Source organism: Trichechus manatus, unplaced genomic scaffold, assembly GCF_000243295.1.
Source record: "Trichechus manatus latirostris isolate Lorelei unplaced genomic scaffold, TriManLat1.0 scaffold00016, whole genome shotgun sequence".
Lineage (NCBI taxonomy): Eukaryota > Metazoa > Chordata > Mammalia > Sirenia > Trichechidae > Trichechus > Trichechus manatus.
In genome coordinates, this window is record NW_004443952.1 from 9,798,150 (window position 1) to 9,818,742 (window position 20,593).

At 34.8% G+C, this 20,593-nt stretch overlaps 1 protein-coding gene across 1 annotated transcript in view; it reads left to right on the top strand.

The window, feature by feature from the left end:
* The first annotated feature begins 3,432 nt into the window (after positions 1 to 3,432).
* SHOC1 (shortage in chiasmata 1) overlaps positions 3,433 to 20,593 on the top strand; it is a 92,211-nt gene continuing 75,050 nt past the window's right edge. The window contains 7 exon segments of the mRNA XM_004372164.2: positions 3,433 to 3,497; positions 4,191 to 4,375; positions 11,221 to 11,386; positions 12,246 to 12,393; positions 13,738 to 13,870; positions 16,740 to 16,835; positions 17,984 to 18,095. Coding sequence (XP_004372221.1) covers positions 3,433 to 3,497; positions 4,191 to 4,375; positions 11,221 to 11,386; positions 12,246 to 12,393; positions 13,738 to 13,870; positions 16,740 to 16,835; positions 17,984 to 18,095 — 905 coding nt within the window.

The window sequence follows — 20,593 nt, forward strand, 5'->3', positions numbered from 1 at the left end:
GAAAGCTTATACTAAATATTGATAGAACAAATAAAATATATGTAAATGATGAAGTCTTAAAATATCCTAACATTGTCAACATTTGTTGCATTATAATGGGATCTTGTTGGACTGTATGAGGGCTACTTAAGGTGTAGTGATACACTGAATATAAAATTATTTTTAAATGTGTACGTGTAAAATATCATTTTTTGCTTTTATTAAGTCATGGACTTAGGATAAAGGTAGCCTTCTTAGAGGAGTCAAGTCAGTTAACATTTATTTAGTATGTATTATGTACCAGGCAGTGTTATAGGTGCTGAGGACACAGCTACTAATAAGACATAGAAATGGTCCCTGTCCTCAAAGGGTCTTCAGACTGGTAAAGGAAGGAGGGGTGCAGCAATAGAACCATTAAATATATAAGCTCATATCTGATATTGATAAATATATATAGAAAAGACAATAGGCTAATGTGATATAAAATTCAAGTGAGCAGTGCTATCTCCTAAAATGGTTAGGGAAAGCCCTCTGTGAAGAGGTGTACATTCGAGTTGAGACCTTAATGATGAGAAGGCAACAACTATGAAAAGATATGGGAAGAAAAGCCTTTTAAGCAGATGCAGGGTTCCTGACTCAGAAAAGAATTTGATGTGTGTGAAGATCAGAAAATAAGGCTATTGTGACTGATTGTTTTTGTTGTTAGATGCCATCAAGTCTATATATGTAGCGTCCCTGTAAACAACAGAATGAAACACTGCCCAGTCCTGTGCCATACTCACAATCATTGCTATGTTTGAGCTCACTGTTGGAGCCACTCTGTCGGTCTATCTCAGTGAGGGTCCTCTTCTTCACTGACTCTCTACTTTGTGACTAGAGGGTAATGAAAAAGGAAGATCTGAGAAGTAGGCAGCTGCTGAATGATATAAGGACTTGTAGGCCATAGTATGGAGTTTTACTTAGTTATTTATTTATATTATGATTGATGGGGAAGCCGTTGGATGATTTTAAGCAAGGGTGTGACATAATCTGATTTATGCTTTAGAGAGATCATTCTGGTTGTCTAGATGATGAAAGGGTTGGGTGCTGGGAGGCAAGAGTAGCGATAGGTACATCAGTGAGGAATCTATGGTGGTGATCTAGAATCTAGACTATTAGATGAATATAGACTTAGATGAGACATGATGGTGGCTTGGACTAGGCTCATACATAGTAATGGAGATGTGAGAAATAGTTAAAATTGGGATTACTTTAGAAGTCCAGCCAACAGTGAGGGGGTTAAAAAAAAAAAATGATAGGAATAAAGAATGTCTCCTGGGTTTTTGACCTGAGCAACTGGCTGGAAGGCAGTGCCATTTCCTCAGGTAGAGAAAGGCTTATGGGGAAGCCAGTTTGTAGCAGGATTCAGTAGTTCTGCTTTGGCCAGATTAAAATGCCTATTAGGCATCTAAATGGAGATGTAAAGGAGGCAGTTGGTTATATTAATCTTGAGCACAGCTGGAGTTTTAAATTGGAGTAGTCAATATATAGATTGCACATAAAGTCATGGAACTGGATGAAGTCAACAAGAGCATGAGTAGAGAGCATAGAACAGACAGCCTAGGATGGATAGAGAAGGAGGAACCAGCTGAGAAGACAAATGAGATAGGAAAACCAGGTAAGTGTGATCTTGTAGAATTCTAAAGAAGAAAGTGTTTCAAGAAGATGGAAGTGGTCAAATGCATTGGCTCCTGTTAAAAGGTCAAATAAGATGAGAGTAATGAATTGACGATTAGGTTGACTAAATGTGGGTCATTGCGCCACCAGGGCTCCTTTCATCAAATTGCTTCTTTAAAATTATAGAAGGAAAAAACTAGTTTACTGTCTTTTTTCTATTTCTTTTCCTTTTCTTTTTAAAAATAACAATAACAGCCAAATTTTATTGGGCATTTACTATATGTCAGGTACTGTTCTAAGCAAATTTTGTGTCTCATCACATTTAATCTTTACAACAGCACTATGAAAAGGCTATTATCATTCCTAATTTATAGATAAGAAAACTGAGGTACAAAGAGATTAAGAAATTTACCCAAGGTCATACAGTTAATAAGTGGCAGTACAAGGATTCAAATCTAGGCAAAGTAATTCCAGAACCTGTACTCTTAACCACTAAACTTTCTTGTCTTTTCAATGAGGCACAGATTCAGATGTTAAGTGATTTGTTCAAGGTAACAAAACTAATCAGGATCAACACTGGTGGTAGAATACAGGTCCTTTAACTCAGTTGTTTGTTCCAGTACTAGTATATGACATAGTCCCTCTCCACAAAGAATCAAGGGTCTAATTTGGGAGACAAGTGTTCTAGGGTAAAAATATCACAAAGTTTAGTAAAGCAAAAAGAAAGGTTTTTTTGGCATATATTCACAGAGGCAAAAGTAGGAAATAGACAAGCATGCTACCAAAGCCATGTCTGCCCAAGTCCAAGGAATATTACAGAAAAGGCAAGAATGGGAAAATGGAGAAGCATGCTGCTAGAGTTATGTCTGTCCTAGTCCAAGGAATATTACAGATTCATCAGCATACATTAACATTACAAAATGGGCAAAACCATTGAAAGCTTCACCTTTTCACAGATTGGCTAAAAACTATTAAATCACCAGGATTCTACATTTTGAATCCTCTTTCTTAAGGATTGTACAGGTTTCAGTAAAGACAGTCAGGAGAGTCCTCCTTGGTCCAACAAATCTTACTATTCACTAAATGCTAATAGAAAAAGATAAGAGTGGAAAGTATGTGGGTCTTTTGTGCTCTGTTTTATGATTTGTTTATGTGAAAGTTTCCCTAAAAGATGTTTTCTAAGATTGTCCTTGCTATTGTCTTTATATCTCAAGGCCCAGCTGATGTGTCCTTTGGAGTCCTTGTGGGTCCTTGTGAGTCTAACTCCAGCTGGGTCACATTCTCTATGCTCAAGGACGGGGAATAATGGCTCCAGTATTATCTCCTAAATCACAAGCTATAGATACATAAAATTTTCAAATAGCAATATAAGACTATATATGATTAAGTACCAGAGTGAGGGCTACATTATGACCATTCAAGGAGAATATATCAGAGTGAACTGCAATGGTTAAGAAAGGTTTTATGAGGTATAGCATGAGCTGGTGAACAGGACCATCTGGGATGGTAGTGCAGTATAAGCAAAAGAGAGACTATAAAAATGAGGATAATGTGTTTAGGTGATGTTGTTCTAACTGTCATTGAGCTCTTTTTTTTTTTTAAACAATAATGAAGGATGATCATTTAAATATTTGGAATAAGGTATCACTTTGGAAAAAATTACGTTTGTGAACAAATAAAGTAGCACCATAATGTAAAAGGTGAATATTTGGCTTGCTTGTATTAAGTGTAAAATAAAATTTTAGAGGGTAATGTTTACCATTCTCCTTTCTAGTCTCAGCTGTTTCAGTTTGGGGAATGACAGATACTTCAGTCTTGGATCAATGGAAAGCAAGTCTCTTTGTGGAGGATTTCCTTGAGAAGTATGTGTGTTTAACCCAATTTCTACTTGAAAGAAACAAATAACCATTTAAATGTGTCTGATTCTGAATACAAAGAAGCCCAATATACCATTTCTTCCATCAAGGAATTTAAAAATCAGGTTAGGAGAATGATCTGGAGGAGTAGGTATTGATATTAAATGTATACCACAAAGGCAATTTAGCAATGTATATAGCAAAGCCTAAAAAATGTTTATACACTTAAACTTACCATTTCTGTTTTTAGGGAACTTATTTTGAGAAAACTATCAGATAAGCGCACAAAGATTTTCTTGGGTTTTTGCCCACAATAGCAAAAAATTATAAGAAACTTAAATTTTCAGCAATAGGGAATTGGTTCAATAAATTATGATTTACCAATACAATAGGATTCTGTTCATCCATTAAAAAATGCTGTGAATGTACATTGATTGACATGTAAATGTGCTTATGTTTCATTGTTAAGCAGAAAAGAGCAGGTTATAGAATACTATATTTAGGTTTTTTTTAATGTTAAAAAAATTGAGAAATTTGCATAATTTTTGCATTCATCTCTGCAGTGATAGGGCTATAAGTGATTTTCCTGGGTTTTTATCTGCTGGAATTTGATAACTTTTATACAGTAAACATATACTATTTGTTAATAAAAATGTTTTAAAAAAGGACATGCATATCAGTTATTTTATAATGTTATAGGAAAACAATTACAGGAATGCCGACCCTGATTAACTGTGAATTTGAACAAGTTGTTCCAAGTTCAAACCCAAATTCCCAAATTGAAGTAGAGGAAGCCAGTTTATATACCCATGAACACTACAGTGAAGTTTTTGCACTTGCCAACTCTTTAGAAAAGTATCCAGCACTTCAAACACAGGATCAAGGTAAAGCATTTATTATTTCAATTGTTACAAAACATTTCTCACTAATATACAGATTTTCATTTCTGTGAGTTTTTTATTTGATTGAATATAATGTCTGAAAAGTCATAATACTATTTTTGCATTTAATTGATAGTTTTGTTACTTTCAAATTTCAAAGACATTGCTCTGTTTTATTCTAGTTTCCATTACTGCTGTTGAGAAGTTCAAGACCATTCTAATTTCTAAATATTTGTATATGACCTCCTTTTCACCTGGCAACTTTTACGATTTTTTTTTCTTCCAGTCTTCTGAAATTTCACAATGATGTGCCTTGTTGTGAGTCTTTGTTCATCTATTAGGTTGGGCATGTGATGTACCCTTTTAATCTAGATACTCACGCACTTCAATTTTGAGAAATTTTCTTGAATTATTTCTTTAATGAATTCCTTCCCTCATTTTTCTTTTGTTCACTCTTTCTGAATCTCCTATTGTTCATTTATTAAGGTCTTCTTTAATGCCTTTCAATAAACTTAAATTTTTCTTCATAAAGATGGTACGTATCTTTTATTAGATTTGTTCCTAGGGGTATTATTTTAGCTGCCATTATTAATTATATTTCTCAAGTAAGTTTTCTGTTTGTTGCTTGTGTATAACAAAAAACCAAACCAAACCCTTTGCCCTTGAGTCGATTCCAACTCATAGTGACCCTATAGGACAGAGTAGAACTGCCCCACAGGGTTTCCAAGGAGCACCTGGTACATTCAAACTGCTGACGTTTTGGTTAGCCACCATAGCTCTTACCCACTACGCCACCAGGGTTTCTGTATATAACAAAAGGCAGTTGATTTTTATATTGCTCTTATATATCCACCAACCTTCCTAAACGCTCATATTAATTCCACTAATTAATTCTAATAATTGTAGTGTTCATAGTCATTATCTTTGAATGATGGCCACTTGTTTCTTCCTTTACAATGTTTTAATCTTTTTTTTGTTTTACTATGCTGACTAGTACTCCCAGTACTTTGTTCAACAGAAGCAGTGATAGCCGCCATCCTTGTCTAGCTCCTAACAATAAAGGAAATGCTTCTAACGCTTCACCATTAAAAATGTTTACATTCTCATAATATGGAGGAATCTGGAGGGCATTCTGCTAAGTGAAATTAGTCAGTCACAGAAGGACAAATATTACATAAGACCACTATTATAAGAACTCAAAAAAAGGTTTAAACACAGAAGAAAACACTCTTTGATGGTTATGAGGGTGGGGAGGGAGGGAGAGGATTATTCACTAACTAGATAGTAGACAAGAAGTATCTTAGGTGAAGGGAAGGACAGCACACACTTCAGGGGAAGTCAGCACAACTGGACTAAACCAAAGCTAAGAAGTTTCCTGAATACAATCAAACACTTGAAGGGACAGAGTAGCAGGGGTGGGGGTCTGGGGACTATGCTTTCAGGGGACATCTAGGTCAATTTGCATAACAAAGTTTATTAAGAAAATCTTCTGCATCCTACTTTGGTGAGTGGCGTCTGGGGTCTTAAAAGCCTGCAAGCGGCCATCTAAGATCCATCAATTGGAATGAAGAATACCAAAGACACAAGGAAAATATTAGCCCAAGAGACAGAAAGGGCCACATAAACCAGAGATTTCATCAGCCTGAGACCAGAAGAACTAGATGGTGCCTGGCTACTACCAATGACCACCCTGACAGGGAACACAACAGAGAGTCACTGATGGAGGAGGAGAAAGGTGGAGTGCAGAACTCAAATTCTAGTAAAAAGACCAGACTTAATGGTCTGACTGAGACTGGAGGAACCCCGGAAAGCACAGCCCCCAGATTTGCTATCGGCCCAGAAATAAAACAATTTCCAAGGCCAGCTCTTCAGACAAAGATTGGACTGGACTGTGGGACATAAAATGATAAACTCGTGAAGAGTGTGCTTCTTAGCTCAGGTAGATACATGAGACTAAACGGGCAGCTTCTGTCCAGAGGTGAGATGGGAAGGCAGAGAGGGTTAGGAGCTGGTTAAATGGACATGGGAAATCAGGTGGAAAGAAGGAGTGTGCTGTCACAGTATAGGGAAAGCAATTAGGGTCACATAACAATGTATGTATAAATTTTTGTATAAGAGACTAACTTGAAATGTAAACTTTCACTTAAACTACAACAATAAAAAAAAATATTTAAAAATGTTTACATCATTTTCAGTGGTGAATCATCTTCCATGTTTACATCATTTTCAATGGTGAAATTTAGAAGCATTTTGTTTATTGGGTTGAGGGAGCTTTGTTCTGTTCCTAGCTTGCTAAGAGCTTTTAATCATGAGTGAAGATTGAATTTTATCAACTTTTTTTTATATTCATTAATACATTTGCTTCTTAAATGTATAGAATGTCCGTTTACTAAAAACCTATAATCCTATAACTCGAAGATAAATCATTTTACTATTGTGATCATACTATATATGCATTTTATTATTTTAAATGTTCAAACATTATCTTGGGAACATTTTACCATATACTTAAATTTTCTTCAAAAGTATGGCTTTTAATGACTGCAATTCTTAATCTTATGTGAGTATCTTACATCTCCCAATTTGACAGCATTAATGTTGCTTTTAATTCAAATATATACATAAATGTGTGTTCCCACTTCTCATCATTTCCTTAAATTCCTGGAAGTGGAATTACTTGGTATAAGTATTTTTTAGCTACATGTCCACTAGTGTGTTTGCGAATACTCTGTTGACTCTAGGCTTATCATCATCATTGGGTAAATTATTACCGTTGTAATAATTTTTTTTATATTGTACTTTAGATGAAGGTTTACAGAACAAACTAACTTCTCATTAAACAGTTAGTACACATATTGTTTTGTGATATTCGTTGCCAACCCCACGACATGTCAACACTCTCCTTTCTCAACCTTGGGTTCCCTATTACCAGCTTTCCTGTCCCCTTCTTAACCTTCTAGTCCTTGACCCTGGGCTGGTGTGCCAATTTAGTCTCATTTTGTTTTATGGGCCTGTCTAATCTTTTGCTGAAGGGTGAACCTCAGGAGTGACTTCATTACTGAGCTAAAAGGGTATCTAGGGGCCATACTCTCAGGGTTTCTCCCATCTCTGTGAGACCAGTAAGTCTGGTCTTTTTTGTTTGTTTGTTTTGTTTTCGTGAGTTAGAATTTTGTTCTGCATTTTTCTCCAGCTCTGTCCAGGACCCTCTATTGTGATCCCTGTCAGAGCAGTCAGTGGTGGTAGCCGGGCACCATCTAGTTGTATTGGACTAAGTCTGGTGGAGGCTGTAGTACTTGTGGTCCATTAGTCCTTTGGACTGATCTTTCCCTTGTGTCTTTGGTTTTTCTTCATTCTCCCTTGCTCTAGACAGGGTGAGACCAGTGGAGTATCTTAGATGGCCACTCACAGGCTTTTAAGACCTTAGATGCTACTCACCAAAGTCAAATGTAGAACATTTTCCTTATAAACTGTGTTATGCCAGTTGAGCTAGATGTTCTCCAAGACTGTTGTAATAAATTTTAACCAATGTGACAGGCAAAAAATTATATTTTTATTTGCATTTTTAAATTATTGGTATGTATTGTCCCTTTGCATCTTTTTATTTTATGAAATAATTCTTTCTCTCCTTTGTTTATTTTTCTATTCTTATGTTTTATCTTATGTATCAAAGCTATCAATAACCCCAAGTGTATTTAATTTGAATCTAATCCGTTCTGTCAGTGTTTTCCTTTTTTGGTTTATTTCATTGCTTTTATCCTTAGAAAATTCTTCCTTGAATTAGATAAATATTTATTCATATTTTCTTTGAGGTTTTTTATGGTTTTATTTTTCAGATTCCATTATATGTTTAAAAGTAGGTATAAAAATATTTTTTCCAAATGTTTTGGGAGTTGTCTCAATACCATTTTTAGAATAATCCTTCATTTCCCCACTGATTAGATGCCACTTATATCATATACTAAATTTTTATCCACATCAGAGTTTGTTTCTGGAATTTCCAATGTGTTCTGTTGATTTGCCTATTAATGTATCAGTATTATACAGTTTTAACTATTTTATGTATATTTATAACAATGATCTCCTTTCATTGCTCCTTATTATTTTTTTACTGCTCTCAACTCTTTGTTCTTCTAATTTTACTTTTGAATCACTTTTTCAAGTTTCAACACAGACCTCTTGAAAAATTGGAATAATATTGAGACCCTTTGAAATTTTTACCCTAATTAGTCTTTCTAACGAGGAACATGGATTATCATGCCTTTTATTGAAGTTTTTTTTTTTAATGGTCTTCAATAAAGTTTTGTTGTTTCCTCCATATTCTTTCTGCACATTTTTTGTTATGTTTACTCCTTACTATCTCATATGTTGGTGACCATTATGAATTTTTTTCCCCATTATTTTTTGACTGGATTTTTATATGTTAGAAAACCATTGGTTTTATATATTTTTTTAATCAGAGCTTAGTGAACATTTATTTGTTTATTTAATTATCACGGATTTTCTAGATAGACCAAAGTATCTCAAAGAATAACAGTTAACCTGTCCTGTTTCCAATCAGTAGATCCCTTTTGCTGCTTCTTCTCGTAGTTAACTAGCCAAAACTTTGTTTCCTGGTGACAATTTAACACTGTTCTGCAATAGAGGAAATAGTCTCTTCCAACCACACATAGTAGCTGTAATAAAGCAAGAACTCTAGGGAAGGCTGTAATAGCTATGAGAATATAAGGAAGTAGCAACCCTGGTAACAACCTTTGTGTAGTTACAAAGAACATTGATTATGGTGAGATGCTGCCCTCAAGTGGCTCCATCAAAAAAACAAGTGTGGTTGGAAAACAAAACCTCATAATGACATGAGTTATCCCCATGAACTTCCAGAAATACCTAGATGACGTTCTAGGAAGGAATGATGGCTCAAGTTTCTGTGTTTGCAAGTGGAGTATGGAGATGGGGGTACAAACTAATGCCGTTTGAGTTTTTACCGTTAATATGATTTCGTTAATACTTACGGGATGGATTATATAAATGAATATTTTTTTAAGTTTCTCAGATAAGCCCTATTTAGACATGGAATTAATTTTCTAACTTTGATTCGTCATGTGAAGCTCTTGGGCATGAGATACTCGGGAACTTAACAGGTTCAGATAGACAGTCTCTTGGTAGGCTGTATATCAGAAGTTCTCTTTTGGCATTTCATTAAGCACCAGGCAAAGAGATATTCCCTGGCTGCCTGCCTTATACCATATATTTATTAAACACACTACCTGAAAACTTAATGCTGTCTCTGTCCCATGCCATTCTACCATCACTTAACTTAAAAGCCACCTTGACTCCCCCCTCCAGGTGCCTTTTTCTTTTGGGAGCTTGGCTTTCTCAGTAGTTCCTCATCTGAGCTTACATCTTCCTTTTTCTCTTTCCATTTAGGAATTTATTGAAGAATGGGGGCATGTTTTATGTCTCCTTCCTCTACTTAGAAACTGTTTAATCTCTGACACAGTTAGCCAAGATTCTAAAGTAACCCAAGCATGGCAGGCTGGGGTTGAGAGGAGAAAGTTATTCCAGTAATTAACTGTTAGCAGTAATGTTTCTTAGTATGTAAGATATATCACGCTTCTCAAGTAGACACTTTGCTATATAACTTCCATTGTAATTAATTTTATAGCAACCATGTATGGATAATTTTAGAGTGATAGAATCAGAGTTGGTCTTATTTGTAGGCTTTGTACACTGTCTCCATTTCCTGTATGTCAGTATCTGGGAGATGAGTTAGAGATCTTAAGAGGTAAAATGGTACAGAGAAGAGAAGACTAAGGTCTGCAAAAAAAAAAAAAGTCAAATGATTTTATTTCTTGATAATTTTCTTAGGCTACCCCCGCCTATTTTGAAGCATAAGGTCCTTCACTGATTAAACTAAACTTTTGTTAATAAAGTAGAAAGTAGTATAACTCTTTCAGGCTGTCTGACTATTCCTCAGTGTATTAAATATTAAAATGTATTGAGATTTTCCTGCATGTGGTCATTTAAGATACATCTACTGATCCCGTCCTGGCGGGAGCAAAGGAGAATGAAGACACAAGGGAAAGATTAGTCCAAAGAACTAATGGACCACAACTACCACAACCTCCACCAGACTGAGCACAGAATAACTAGATGGTGCCTGGTTACAACCACCAACTGCTCTGACAGGGATCACAATAGAGGGTCCTGAGCAGAGCAGGAGAAAAATGTAGAACAAAATTGAAATTCACCCAAAAAAAAAAAAACACACAAAAGACAAGGCTTGCTGGTCTGACAGACTGGAGAAACCCTGAGAGTATGGCCCCTGGACACCCTTTTAACTCAGTACTGAAGTCACTCCTGGTTCACTCTTCAGCCAAAGATTAGACAGGTCTATAGTGCCAACAAGAACACACGTGAGGTCATGTGCTTCATAGTTCAATCATGTATACAAGACTGATGGGCACATCAGCACAAAAGCAAAGACAAGAAGGCAGAAAGGGACAGGAAAACTGGATGAATGGAAACAGGGAACCTGGGGTGGAGAAGGGGAGAGTGTTGACACATCACAGGGCTGGCAACCAATGTTACAAAACAATTTATGTATTAACTGTTTAATGAGAAACTAATATGCTCTGTAAACTTTCACCTAAATCACAATAAAAAAAATCACTGAGCTTTTATCTATGTAGCAGTACTATCCTACATGCTTTATATGCACAGTACAGTGAAGAATAACGAGTTAAAAATGTGTTTGAAAACCCAACTATTTCTAATGGCTAATTACAGTAACTATCTAGATTTCTTTGTATTTTAAATTTTTTCTTATTCCATTATTTCTTATTTCTTTTCAGATTTGTTTATTGATGATGAAGAAATACTTTTTGTAAATAATTTGATGGACTATAAAAGTCATTTACCAACTTTGGATACTCTCTTGAGTAGGCTAAAACTGTTTTTGGTAAAGGATCCCCTTTTAGATTTCAAAGGACAGATCCCCACAAAAGCTAATTTTTTCAGGTACTTAATTGCTCAGTGCTGTAAATATTTTTAAGAGGAGAAAATAGCCTTAATATGCTCACAAGTTTAGACGTTATCAATAATAATATTTTATCATTGCTTTACCTCAACTCTAATCATTATGTATTTTGATTGGCTACAATTCTGGCTACATCTGCAAACTTTTGTCAGTAAATACAGTACAACATACTGTATATACACTAATCTAGAAAATTGAGATGAAAAAAGACCCCTTTCATTTTCTATTTTGTTAAAAATTAAATTGGTATCTGGGTTGAGGTAGCTACAACTATTACTGGATACCGTATTTATTTTGCAATCTTGGATTTAAACTGAATATTTAAGGTTATACATAGCACCTTACAATAAAATATCAGGCATATTGGCACTAGATTATCACCCTAACTATCTTTTAACTCATTCAAAATAATCAAAATATATAGGCTGCAGAGTTAGTAAAACCCAGTGTAATAAAGATACATGCTATCAGTAGTTTTAAACTCTTATACTTTAATTATGGTCACTATTTCTCAAAGTCAGAACTAGGATACATGATCTAACAAAGGGTGTTTTGTTTTATTTGTCATTTCTAGGTGCTCAGAGCAATCTAGAATGCCAAAAATTAAGACATTAAAAAAATTATTTTCAATGGCTTGGAATTTCGATTAAAAATTTATTATCTGATCTGTTCCAAATTGTAATGTGCCAAAAAACAGTCCAGCCTTTGATAATAGACCACATGCCTTATTTATTCATTCACTCATTCAGCAGGTATTTATTGTACATTTAGTATGTACCTTGCTTTTAGTAAATACTGATTAAATGTTTGTTTTGTTTTGTTTGTGTTTTTTTTTTTAAGGGAATGCTTCCCTTTTCAAGAGAATTTGAAAGTTAATGAGAAAAAAGATTTTTCCATGGATAAAGAGAACTTTTGTCGGGAGAAACTAGAGGATACAGTAGGTTAAAATGAAATTATAATACTTGCTTTCAATAATTTTCTTATAAATGTAGTGAAGCACGCTTTTTTAAAAATATACATTGACTGCCTACGATTGTCAGGTTAAAATAACATGATAATGGGTTGAAAGTGTTTCAGTTAAAGTCAGATTTACTTCTAAGGCAATGGTTCTCAACTTGGCTACACATTGGAATTACCTGGGGAGTTTTAAAAAAATATTAAAGCCAGATTCCTACCTGGGTGTATTCTGATTTAATTGGCTTGGTATGCAGCCTAGGTATAGGGAATTTTAAAACCTCCCCAGATGATTCTAATGTATATACCTGGTATAAGATGCTAAGTGGTCATGTCTAATTAAAAAATTGGAGACTGGAGCTAGAAATACTGATTTGTGACTTATACACAAAACAAATAGTAATTGAACTGTAGGAGAAGTGGTCTCATTGAGTTAAGAATACAGATAGTCCAAGACTGAATTTTAGGTGCTGCAAAGTAGTTAATGAGTTAAGGAAGATAGCATCTTTGCATATTAAAGGCCAAACTTCTCAAAGACAGCCCTTCTTTTTCAGCATACAGTTACAGTAGCACTCATTATTATGATATTATTGTGCAAAGAATTCCACCAGTTGAGAGTTCAGATAATTTTTTGCAATTTAACGAGCTGAAAAATCTAGGCCCATATGAATTAGATGCATTCACAAAGTTAGTTAAAAAAAAATTTTAAGACAACTTAAAATGCTTTACATTTGGGGCTTTTCTTAAAACTTTCAAAGTACATGCATATAATGAACTTCAGGCATTTTAAGAGTTTCATTATGTTTAATATTTTCAACACACATGTAAAAATATCAGTTCACCTATTGGCCTTTTTCCTTCATCCTCTCCACCCTTTAACTTGGAGAGTTAGTTGTGCACGTCCAATCTCACTTGTTGAAGAATCCAGTTCTGTAAGAATGAAAGAGAAACATATTTTATGTAGTGCAATAAAGATCCATTCCATTCCATCTGCCCTTCTTACCTCTTCCCATTCACTGCCTCTCATCTGCTGCAGTGATTATTTTTAATTTCAATTTTTTTTTAAATTTGCTGTTTGTCCAGAAGAAGATATTTCTACATTTAAGGATATTATACATCACTAATGTAATCAATGGTCATAAAGGATATTACTCAGAGAGAACATTGCTTATAATATAATTTTGGCTGCTACACTTCTGTTTTTTAAATGTATGTAATGTATAGCATTAAAAATTTTGAGCATGGGTTTAGTTTAAAATATGGTACACCATTTAAGCAAATGTATCCGTTTATAAATTCAGAAATAATTATTTGGAAAACCTCTCTAAAATTTACTTTTAACTCTATATTATTTCAGCCATCAATTTTGCCTCTTGAGTGTGAATTCTTAATATCTACAAGTCCCAAACAAAAGACTGATATTCCATCATTCTCAGAACTAAAGGAGTCATTAAACTTAATGCCAGAAATAATAAATTATGTAGATGAAAATGAAAAGCTTTTCAAAAGAGGTAAGAATTAATTTAAGAATGTATTACTTGAAAAAAAAATGTATTACTTGAAAAAAAAGCACTTAATAATGTTTGTTATACAAGTTCTCGTTCATTAAACTTTTTTCTTAACCTCCAGACTTAGTAAAATATTTTTTGCAGGTTATGTATTTAAATCTCAGAATTATTTATTGATGAGCTTTTTTTCACTGTCATTCTGTTTATACTGCTTTCAGGCTTAAAACTTCTCTGAAATTAATCTAACTATTTCAAGATAATTACAATATAAAAAGAAAGCTAAAACATTTATAAGTATACTAATTTCATTCATGAATTGTTTTCTTATATACAAAAACATACACTATCAGCCTCTATGCTAAATTTAGTTAACTCTAGAGAAACTCAGGGCAAGGTTATGCTTCATGGAATCAGATGACTGAGTCATAACCTAGAGGTTAGATACATTTGTCCCAATTAGTCCTAGCAAATATTGTTAAATTATTTTTAATGACAACTTAATCCCCAATATTTAAACCTCCTTTCATAAATTTGAGTTGAAGTGATCAAAGATGTATAATATCAAGGGTCAAGGAACAGGGGATTTCTTGTATCCATTAAGAACAGGGATGCTTGCCATCAACAGATCACAGGCATGAAGGAATTCTTGCAGATAGAATTAAATCGAGGGAATTACTGATCAGCCTGCAACTCAAAGCAAGAGAATGAAAAGCCAATTTGAGTAAGTGAATGAAATCTATACTAGAACTTGAAAATATGTCAAAGCTTAGAACTGTACAAGGGCCCATGGGTCTGTTAACAAACAGGACACAAATCTCAACTCCATGGCTACTAATGGAAAGGACAGCAGTGGCTAGTAAAGTCAATAGTAAAGTGACTGTGATGTTACAGTCCCAGCCTTCGGTTGGCTCTGATTACTTACTAAATAAAATAGAGCTATTGCTCTTATAAGGAGGACTTCTTCTTTTTTTTTAATTAATTTTTTTTTAAATTGTACTTTAGGTGAAGGTTTGCAGAACAAATATTTTCTCATTAAACAGTCAGTACACATATTGTTTTATGACATTGGTTAACGACCCCACGACATGTCAACACGCTCCCTTCTTGGCCTCAGAGGACCCTTTTTTTTGGGGGGGGGGTGTCCCTTCTGCCTTCTAGTCTAAGTCCCTGGACTGCAGTGCCTTGTTAGTCCCGTTTTATTTTATGGGGCTGTCCAATGCCCGGCTGAATGGTGAACCTTGGGAGTGACTTCACCACTGAGCTAAACGGGTGTCCAGGGGCCATACTCTCGGGGTTTCTCCAGTCTCTGTCAGGCCAGTATGTCTGGTCTTTTTTTGTGTGTTAGAATTTTGTCCTACATCCTTCTCCAGCTCTGTCCAGAACCCTCTGTTGTGATCCCGGTCAGAGCAGTCAGTGGTGGTAGACGGGCACCATCTAGCTGTACTGGACTCAGTCTGGTGGAGGCCTTGGTAGCTGTGGTCCATTAGTCCTTTAGACTAATCTTTTCCTTGTATCCTGTTCTCTTCATTCTCCCTTGTTCCTGAAGGGGTGAGACCAGTGGAGTATCTTAGATGGCTGCTCACAGGCCTTTAAGACCCCAGACGCTACTCAATAAGGTAGAATGTGGAACATTGTCTTTATAAACTGTGTTATGCCAATTGAGCTAGATGTTCACCGAGACCATGGCCCCCACAGCCAGGAGGACTTCTTATAAGAAAAGTTATGCAAGTTATTAAAAGGGCAGGGGTGGGCAATGTCCCAGATATGTTTGGGTTATAACAACAATAACAAAAGTGCTTAATACAGAAATAAAATTACCCATAAGGTATATCAGGCAATAGCACCTTCACTATTTCCCATGGTAAAATGGTAAATAAAACTATAGAAAATATAAAACATTTCTTTGTCCTCTTTGTCTTGGATAAATAAATTTGAATAGGGATGCACCCAGTCACTGGTAGAACTAAGCTCAACTCGCAATATGATAAACATAGATCTCTTTCTATAACAATAAATAAAAGAAAAGTCACTGGACTTCAAGAAATAATTAAAAGTTCAGAAGAAAGAGAAAAGATACAAATCCAAAAGAAAGGAACCAAATGTTCTAAAACAGACTCCAAGGAATAGGAACAAAATTCTCCTGAAACCCAGAAGACAAGGGAAAAGAAGAGAGAGAAATAAAGATGATGACCTGAGACATGTATATCCTATATATATCCTATACACACACACACACACACACACACACACACTCACACGCATATACATGTAACATAGAAAGTCATCTTATATTGTTGAAGGTTAAATGCTTCAAAGCGATCCCATTCTTTGAAGTTTGTGGCTTATGGGTTGCCTACCCTATCTTAGGTTCCAGTGATGATATAGATTTTCCCATTTTTATTTTCCTTTGGTCATGTTGACTGACAGGTGGGGGAGCAAGGGGTGTGCATGGAGGAATAGTTATTCACCTATTCTTAAGTCAGCATTTTCCTCAGACATCTAAATATCTACCACCACCACCACCAGTTGCTGTAGAGTCAATTCCAACTCATGGTGACCCCATGTGTTTCAGAGTAGAACTGTGCTCCATACGGTTTTCACCAACTGTAATCTTTCAGAAGTAGATTACCAGGCCTTTCTTCTGAGGTACCTCTGAGTGGATTCAAACCACCAACCTTTCAGTTAGTCAAGCACTTAACCATTTGCACCATCCAGGAACTCCTTCTAAATATCTGCTACTTTTTAAAAGGAAAACTGATCTACAATAAAGCAATAAAGACACTTTAGAAGGAAAATGCCAACGAACACGGCTATAAAAAACTAAGTTAATGGCACTTTTGCTGATAATAGAGTTTCTTCCTTTTCTTTTCAGATCTTACTACCAAGTATACAATTGACAAGGATATAAAATGCAGCTGCACAGAGATTCTGACATTTCAAAGACCATGCAAACCAGCTTGTAGTGAACCCTTAGAAATCAAACCTGTTGCCATTGAGTCGATTCCGACTTATAGCGACCCTAGTGAACCAGGTAGAAATTATGACTAAATCATTGAGTTTCCCAGTGGTTACCTATATATGATATAAAAGTATAATACATTCATACATACAGTCTGCTGTAAGGCAGTTTTCAAGTTTACAATTTGATAATTGTAGTCCAGATTGTCATTTCTTTTTTGTTGTCTGCTCTATTATATTTGTTATTATCATTAACTCAGAATCCTATCAGCATCAAAACTGAATATTTATATAGAGTTACAAAGATTTAGGAAGAGGAATGAAGGAAATAGTATTAATATTAAAAATAGAAATCTTACAATATTATAGCTCAGTAAATATAAATTTTATATTTCATCTCAGTGTTAGCAGTCTTGCTGACCTTTGTTACATTTGTCTAAAGTTTATCTTTTTAATCCCCTAAAGTAATCCTATAATTCTCTGATCCATTATTATTGTTAGTATTGTCATCCTACCAAATTTGGTATCTGAGAGTCATCTTTTGTTCTAGTGTAATACCAAATTATGTTGCTTCCTAAATATGTTGATGATACTGTTATTACTTATGTTTATAATTGGATCACATTAATCATCTGTTTGGAAGTTTACTGCTTTATTTATGAAAGTGATAGAACCACACTGACTACTTATGAATAAATGAGGATAGTTTTCAAGTGCATCCTATGAATGTGTAATTCTGTGCTAGGCCAACTAGAGTTCAGATTCATTAAGGTAAAGAATTACTCTCCATTAATACCATTTGCTTAACATCACCAGTATTTAGAATGGGGATAAAAACAGTGCTATCATAAAGCTCTTAGAATATTATCTTACATACAATAAAGTCCATAAATTTTATCTGTCAATGCATTTTTTAAAAATCATCACTCTCATAGCAGAGACAGCAGGTAATATATATGTAATTACTTATATAGCTGGAAATTCAAAAACAGTTATTTTGTATCCAAGAAACCAAAATTTCTTTTTATTGAAGTATTTTTGTTGTGACAGAATAATCAAACATAATAGTTGTTTATAAAAAAATTCTATATTAATTTTATCCAGTGTTTATGTAATATTATGATTGTTTAATTTTAGTTTTGAACAACTTATATATTTCAGGAAGGTTAGAAATGCCATTAACTCATCTACACATAACAAGCCAACATTCTTCAGTGAATTCATTATGTACAGGGCTTCAGACATTTCCATTTTCTCCTGTTTGTAAAATGTAAGTAAAGATAATATTTGCAAGTTGTGATTCAGAACAAGCAGTCTTTAGTTAAATATCGCCTTATAAAGGCAATTTCCAAGATACCTACTGTGTAAAAAAGTAAGAAATAGAACAGTACCTATAGTAAATAACTGGAGGGAATATGTGAACATATATGTACATATTTGTTTTTATATGTATAGAGTATTTTCAGAAGGACACACAAGGAACAGGTAACTTTGTGTCCAGAGGGTAACCTAGGAACAGGAGTAAGAGATTTTTCACAATATACTTTTAATATTTTGAATGTGAATGTACTACCACTAAAAATAAATAACTTGAAATTTTTAAAAGATCCTAGCATAGCAAAAATCTTCTTAGGACATTGACGCTGGACACTTGCCAAATGACATTGTCTACTGGACACTCACTGCCACGAAAGGTATCATAGTGGTTAAGAACACTGACCTAGAGCCAGACTTCCTGGCTCTATCACTTACTAGCTATATGACCTTAATTTCTCTGTGTCTAAGTTTCCTTATCTGTAATATTGGGATAAAAATAGTACCTACATCACAGGGTTGTTATAAGGTCTTCTAGAAGATTTGTTATAGGTCTCAGGCCAGGAATAGTCAAGGATCACAACAGAACAATGTGGATTGTGGTTAACCAGCAAATTTTGGCTATCACCTTGCTCCCCTAGGAGTACTAGAGATCATGTTCCACCTCTAGCAGAAGACATCCACTGATCTTGTTTACCTCTGTCAATGTGGTCTTGGTGTTGAGGGAACGAAACATGTCGAGGCTTGATCCACAAATCTCTCCAATACCCCTTTGTTACTGACAGAATGGTCTATAGTCTTCTCAGAACTGATACCGCAGGGCTGGATCCTTGTATTCTAGTTTCAGGATGAGTCAAAACTTCATAGCTTAATGGGCCAGCATTCTCACCCTCTGACAGAGTCTGATATAGCTTTGGTTGCTGTCTTATACCATGTGGCATACATGTAACCTGATGTTTTTTAAGCTATATTAGTCTGCTATCCTGGAATAAAGCCACCCCATTTTTCTGCTTCCTACACCATTTACAAAACTAGGAACATAACCTGTACAGCTCCTTTCTTCTCTGCTGTAAACCTGAAGCTTAATGTGTCCTAAAATAACATATCTTCAGCAAATATTACAGGAAAGTCTGCAAGTCTGTAGTGAATTATTTTAGGAGCAGAAACTGTGAGAGCTCTGTGGTGAATTCTGAGTTCTTAGTTATTCTTAGCTAATCTGCCAGAGGAGAGTGCTGTTGGGCTATTGGGAGCAGCTGAAGTCAAGACTCTAGAACTCATCACTGGCTGCTCAGGTTTCTATTAATGTTTTCAGGAAGATATCACATAAGATAGAGGATCTGGACACTGAGGGCCCCAAATATATTTTCATCTTCTGACTAAGAATTATTTGCATTTGGGGGTAAATCTGTGCTATACAGAACAGGTCTGCCTATATCAGATATAAACCCTAAGTACAGCATGGGATAAGTGTGCAAAACTACCTATAATTTGTTTAAATACTGTTAGTCGCTTTGCTAAGGTGCAAAATGTTTATTTGCAGGACATGTACTGTCTTTTTTAGTGCTCTTTTATTTATTACATATACCCTAATCCATCTGCCAAGGCAGATGGGCAATTAAAACAGAAACTAACAGAAATAAGTATAATCTTGTATTTCAATCTGATATTAAAAGTATTTAACTATAATAAATCATTTTAATCACACAAATTATATGTATATTTATTGTTATGAATCAAATATTTAATGAAAATTTATGAAACTTAAGTCTTACCTAATGCATTATGATTTAGCAAAGTTAGAAAAGAAATAGGTTTTTATGGTTTTAGAGCCATCTGAAACTACAGGAAGGGAAGCTGTCTCATCACTACTGCCTTTACCAGCAAGAGATAAATCACTTCCACTTGGTTTATGAATATAAAAACTTAAAAACTCTTGCTTCAAAAATGGATTTGTGTTTCAATTGTGAAACTAAAAACAAAGAAAAAAGTGCTAAAATAAAAAGCAATAGAATGGAAAAATATATATGTTATTGTACCCTTAACTTCCTTTTATGGGTCTAAATATTTTTATTTCAGAATACAACATTTGGCTGAGAATAATTAATATGCCAGTTAAGAAATATTTTTAGTGCCTACCACATGTAAGACTTGGCTATATTTTATGGGTCTAAAAAGAAAAGTAGTATGTATGGCATAAGAACTTATTTCGGTATCAACTGATTAGTGAATTGTGAGCATATTTTTACATATGACCAAAGAATATATCAAATTCAGACATGTCTTCAGAAAGCTCCATTAAGAGTGAGAATGTTTGAGGAGAGTCCGGCAAGATGGCGCTCTAGGCAGAAGCACCACGCCGTCCCTCCACAGCAAAGATCTGAAAAACTAAGCCAAACAGAGAATCAACAATCCTGAAACCCTAGAACATCAAATGAAGAGATAAAGAACTCAGCC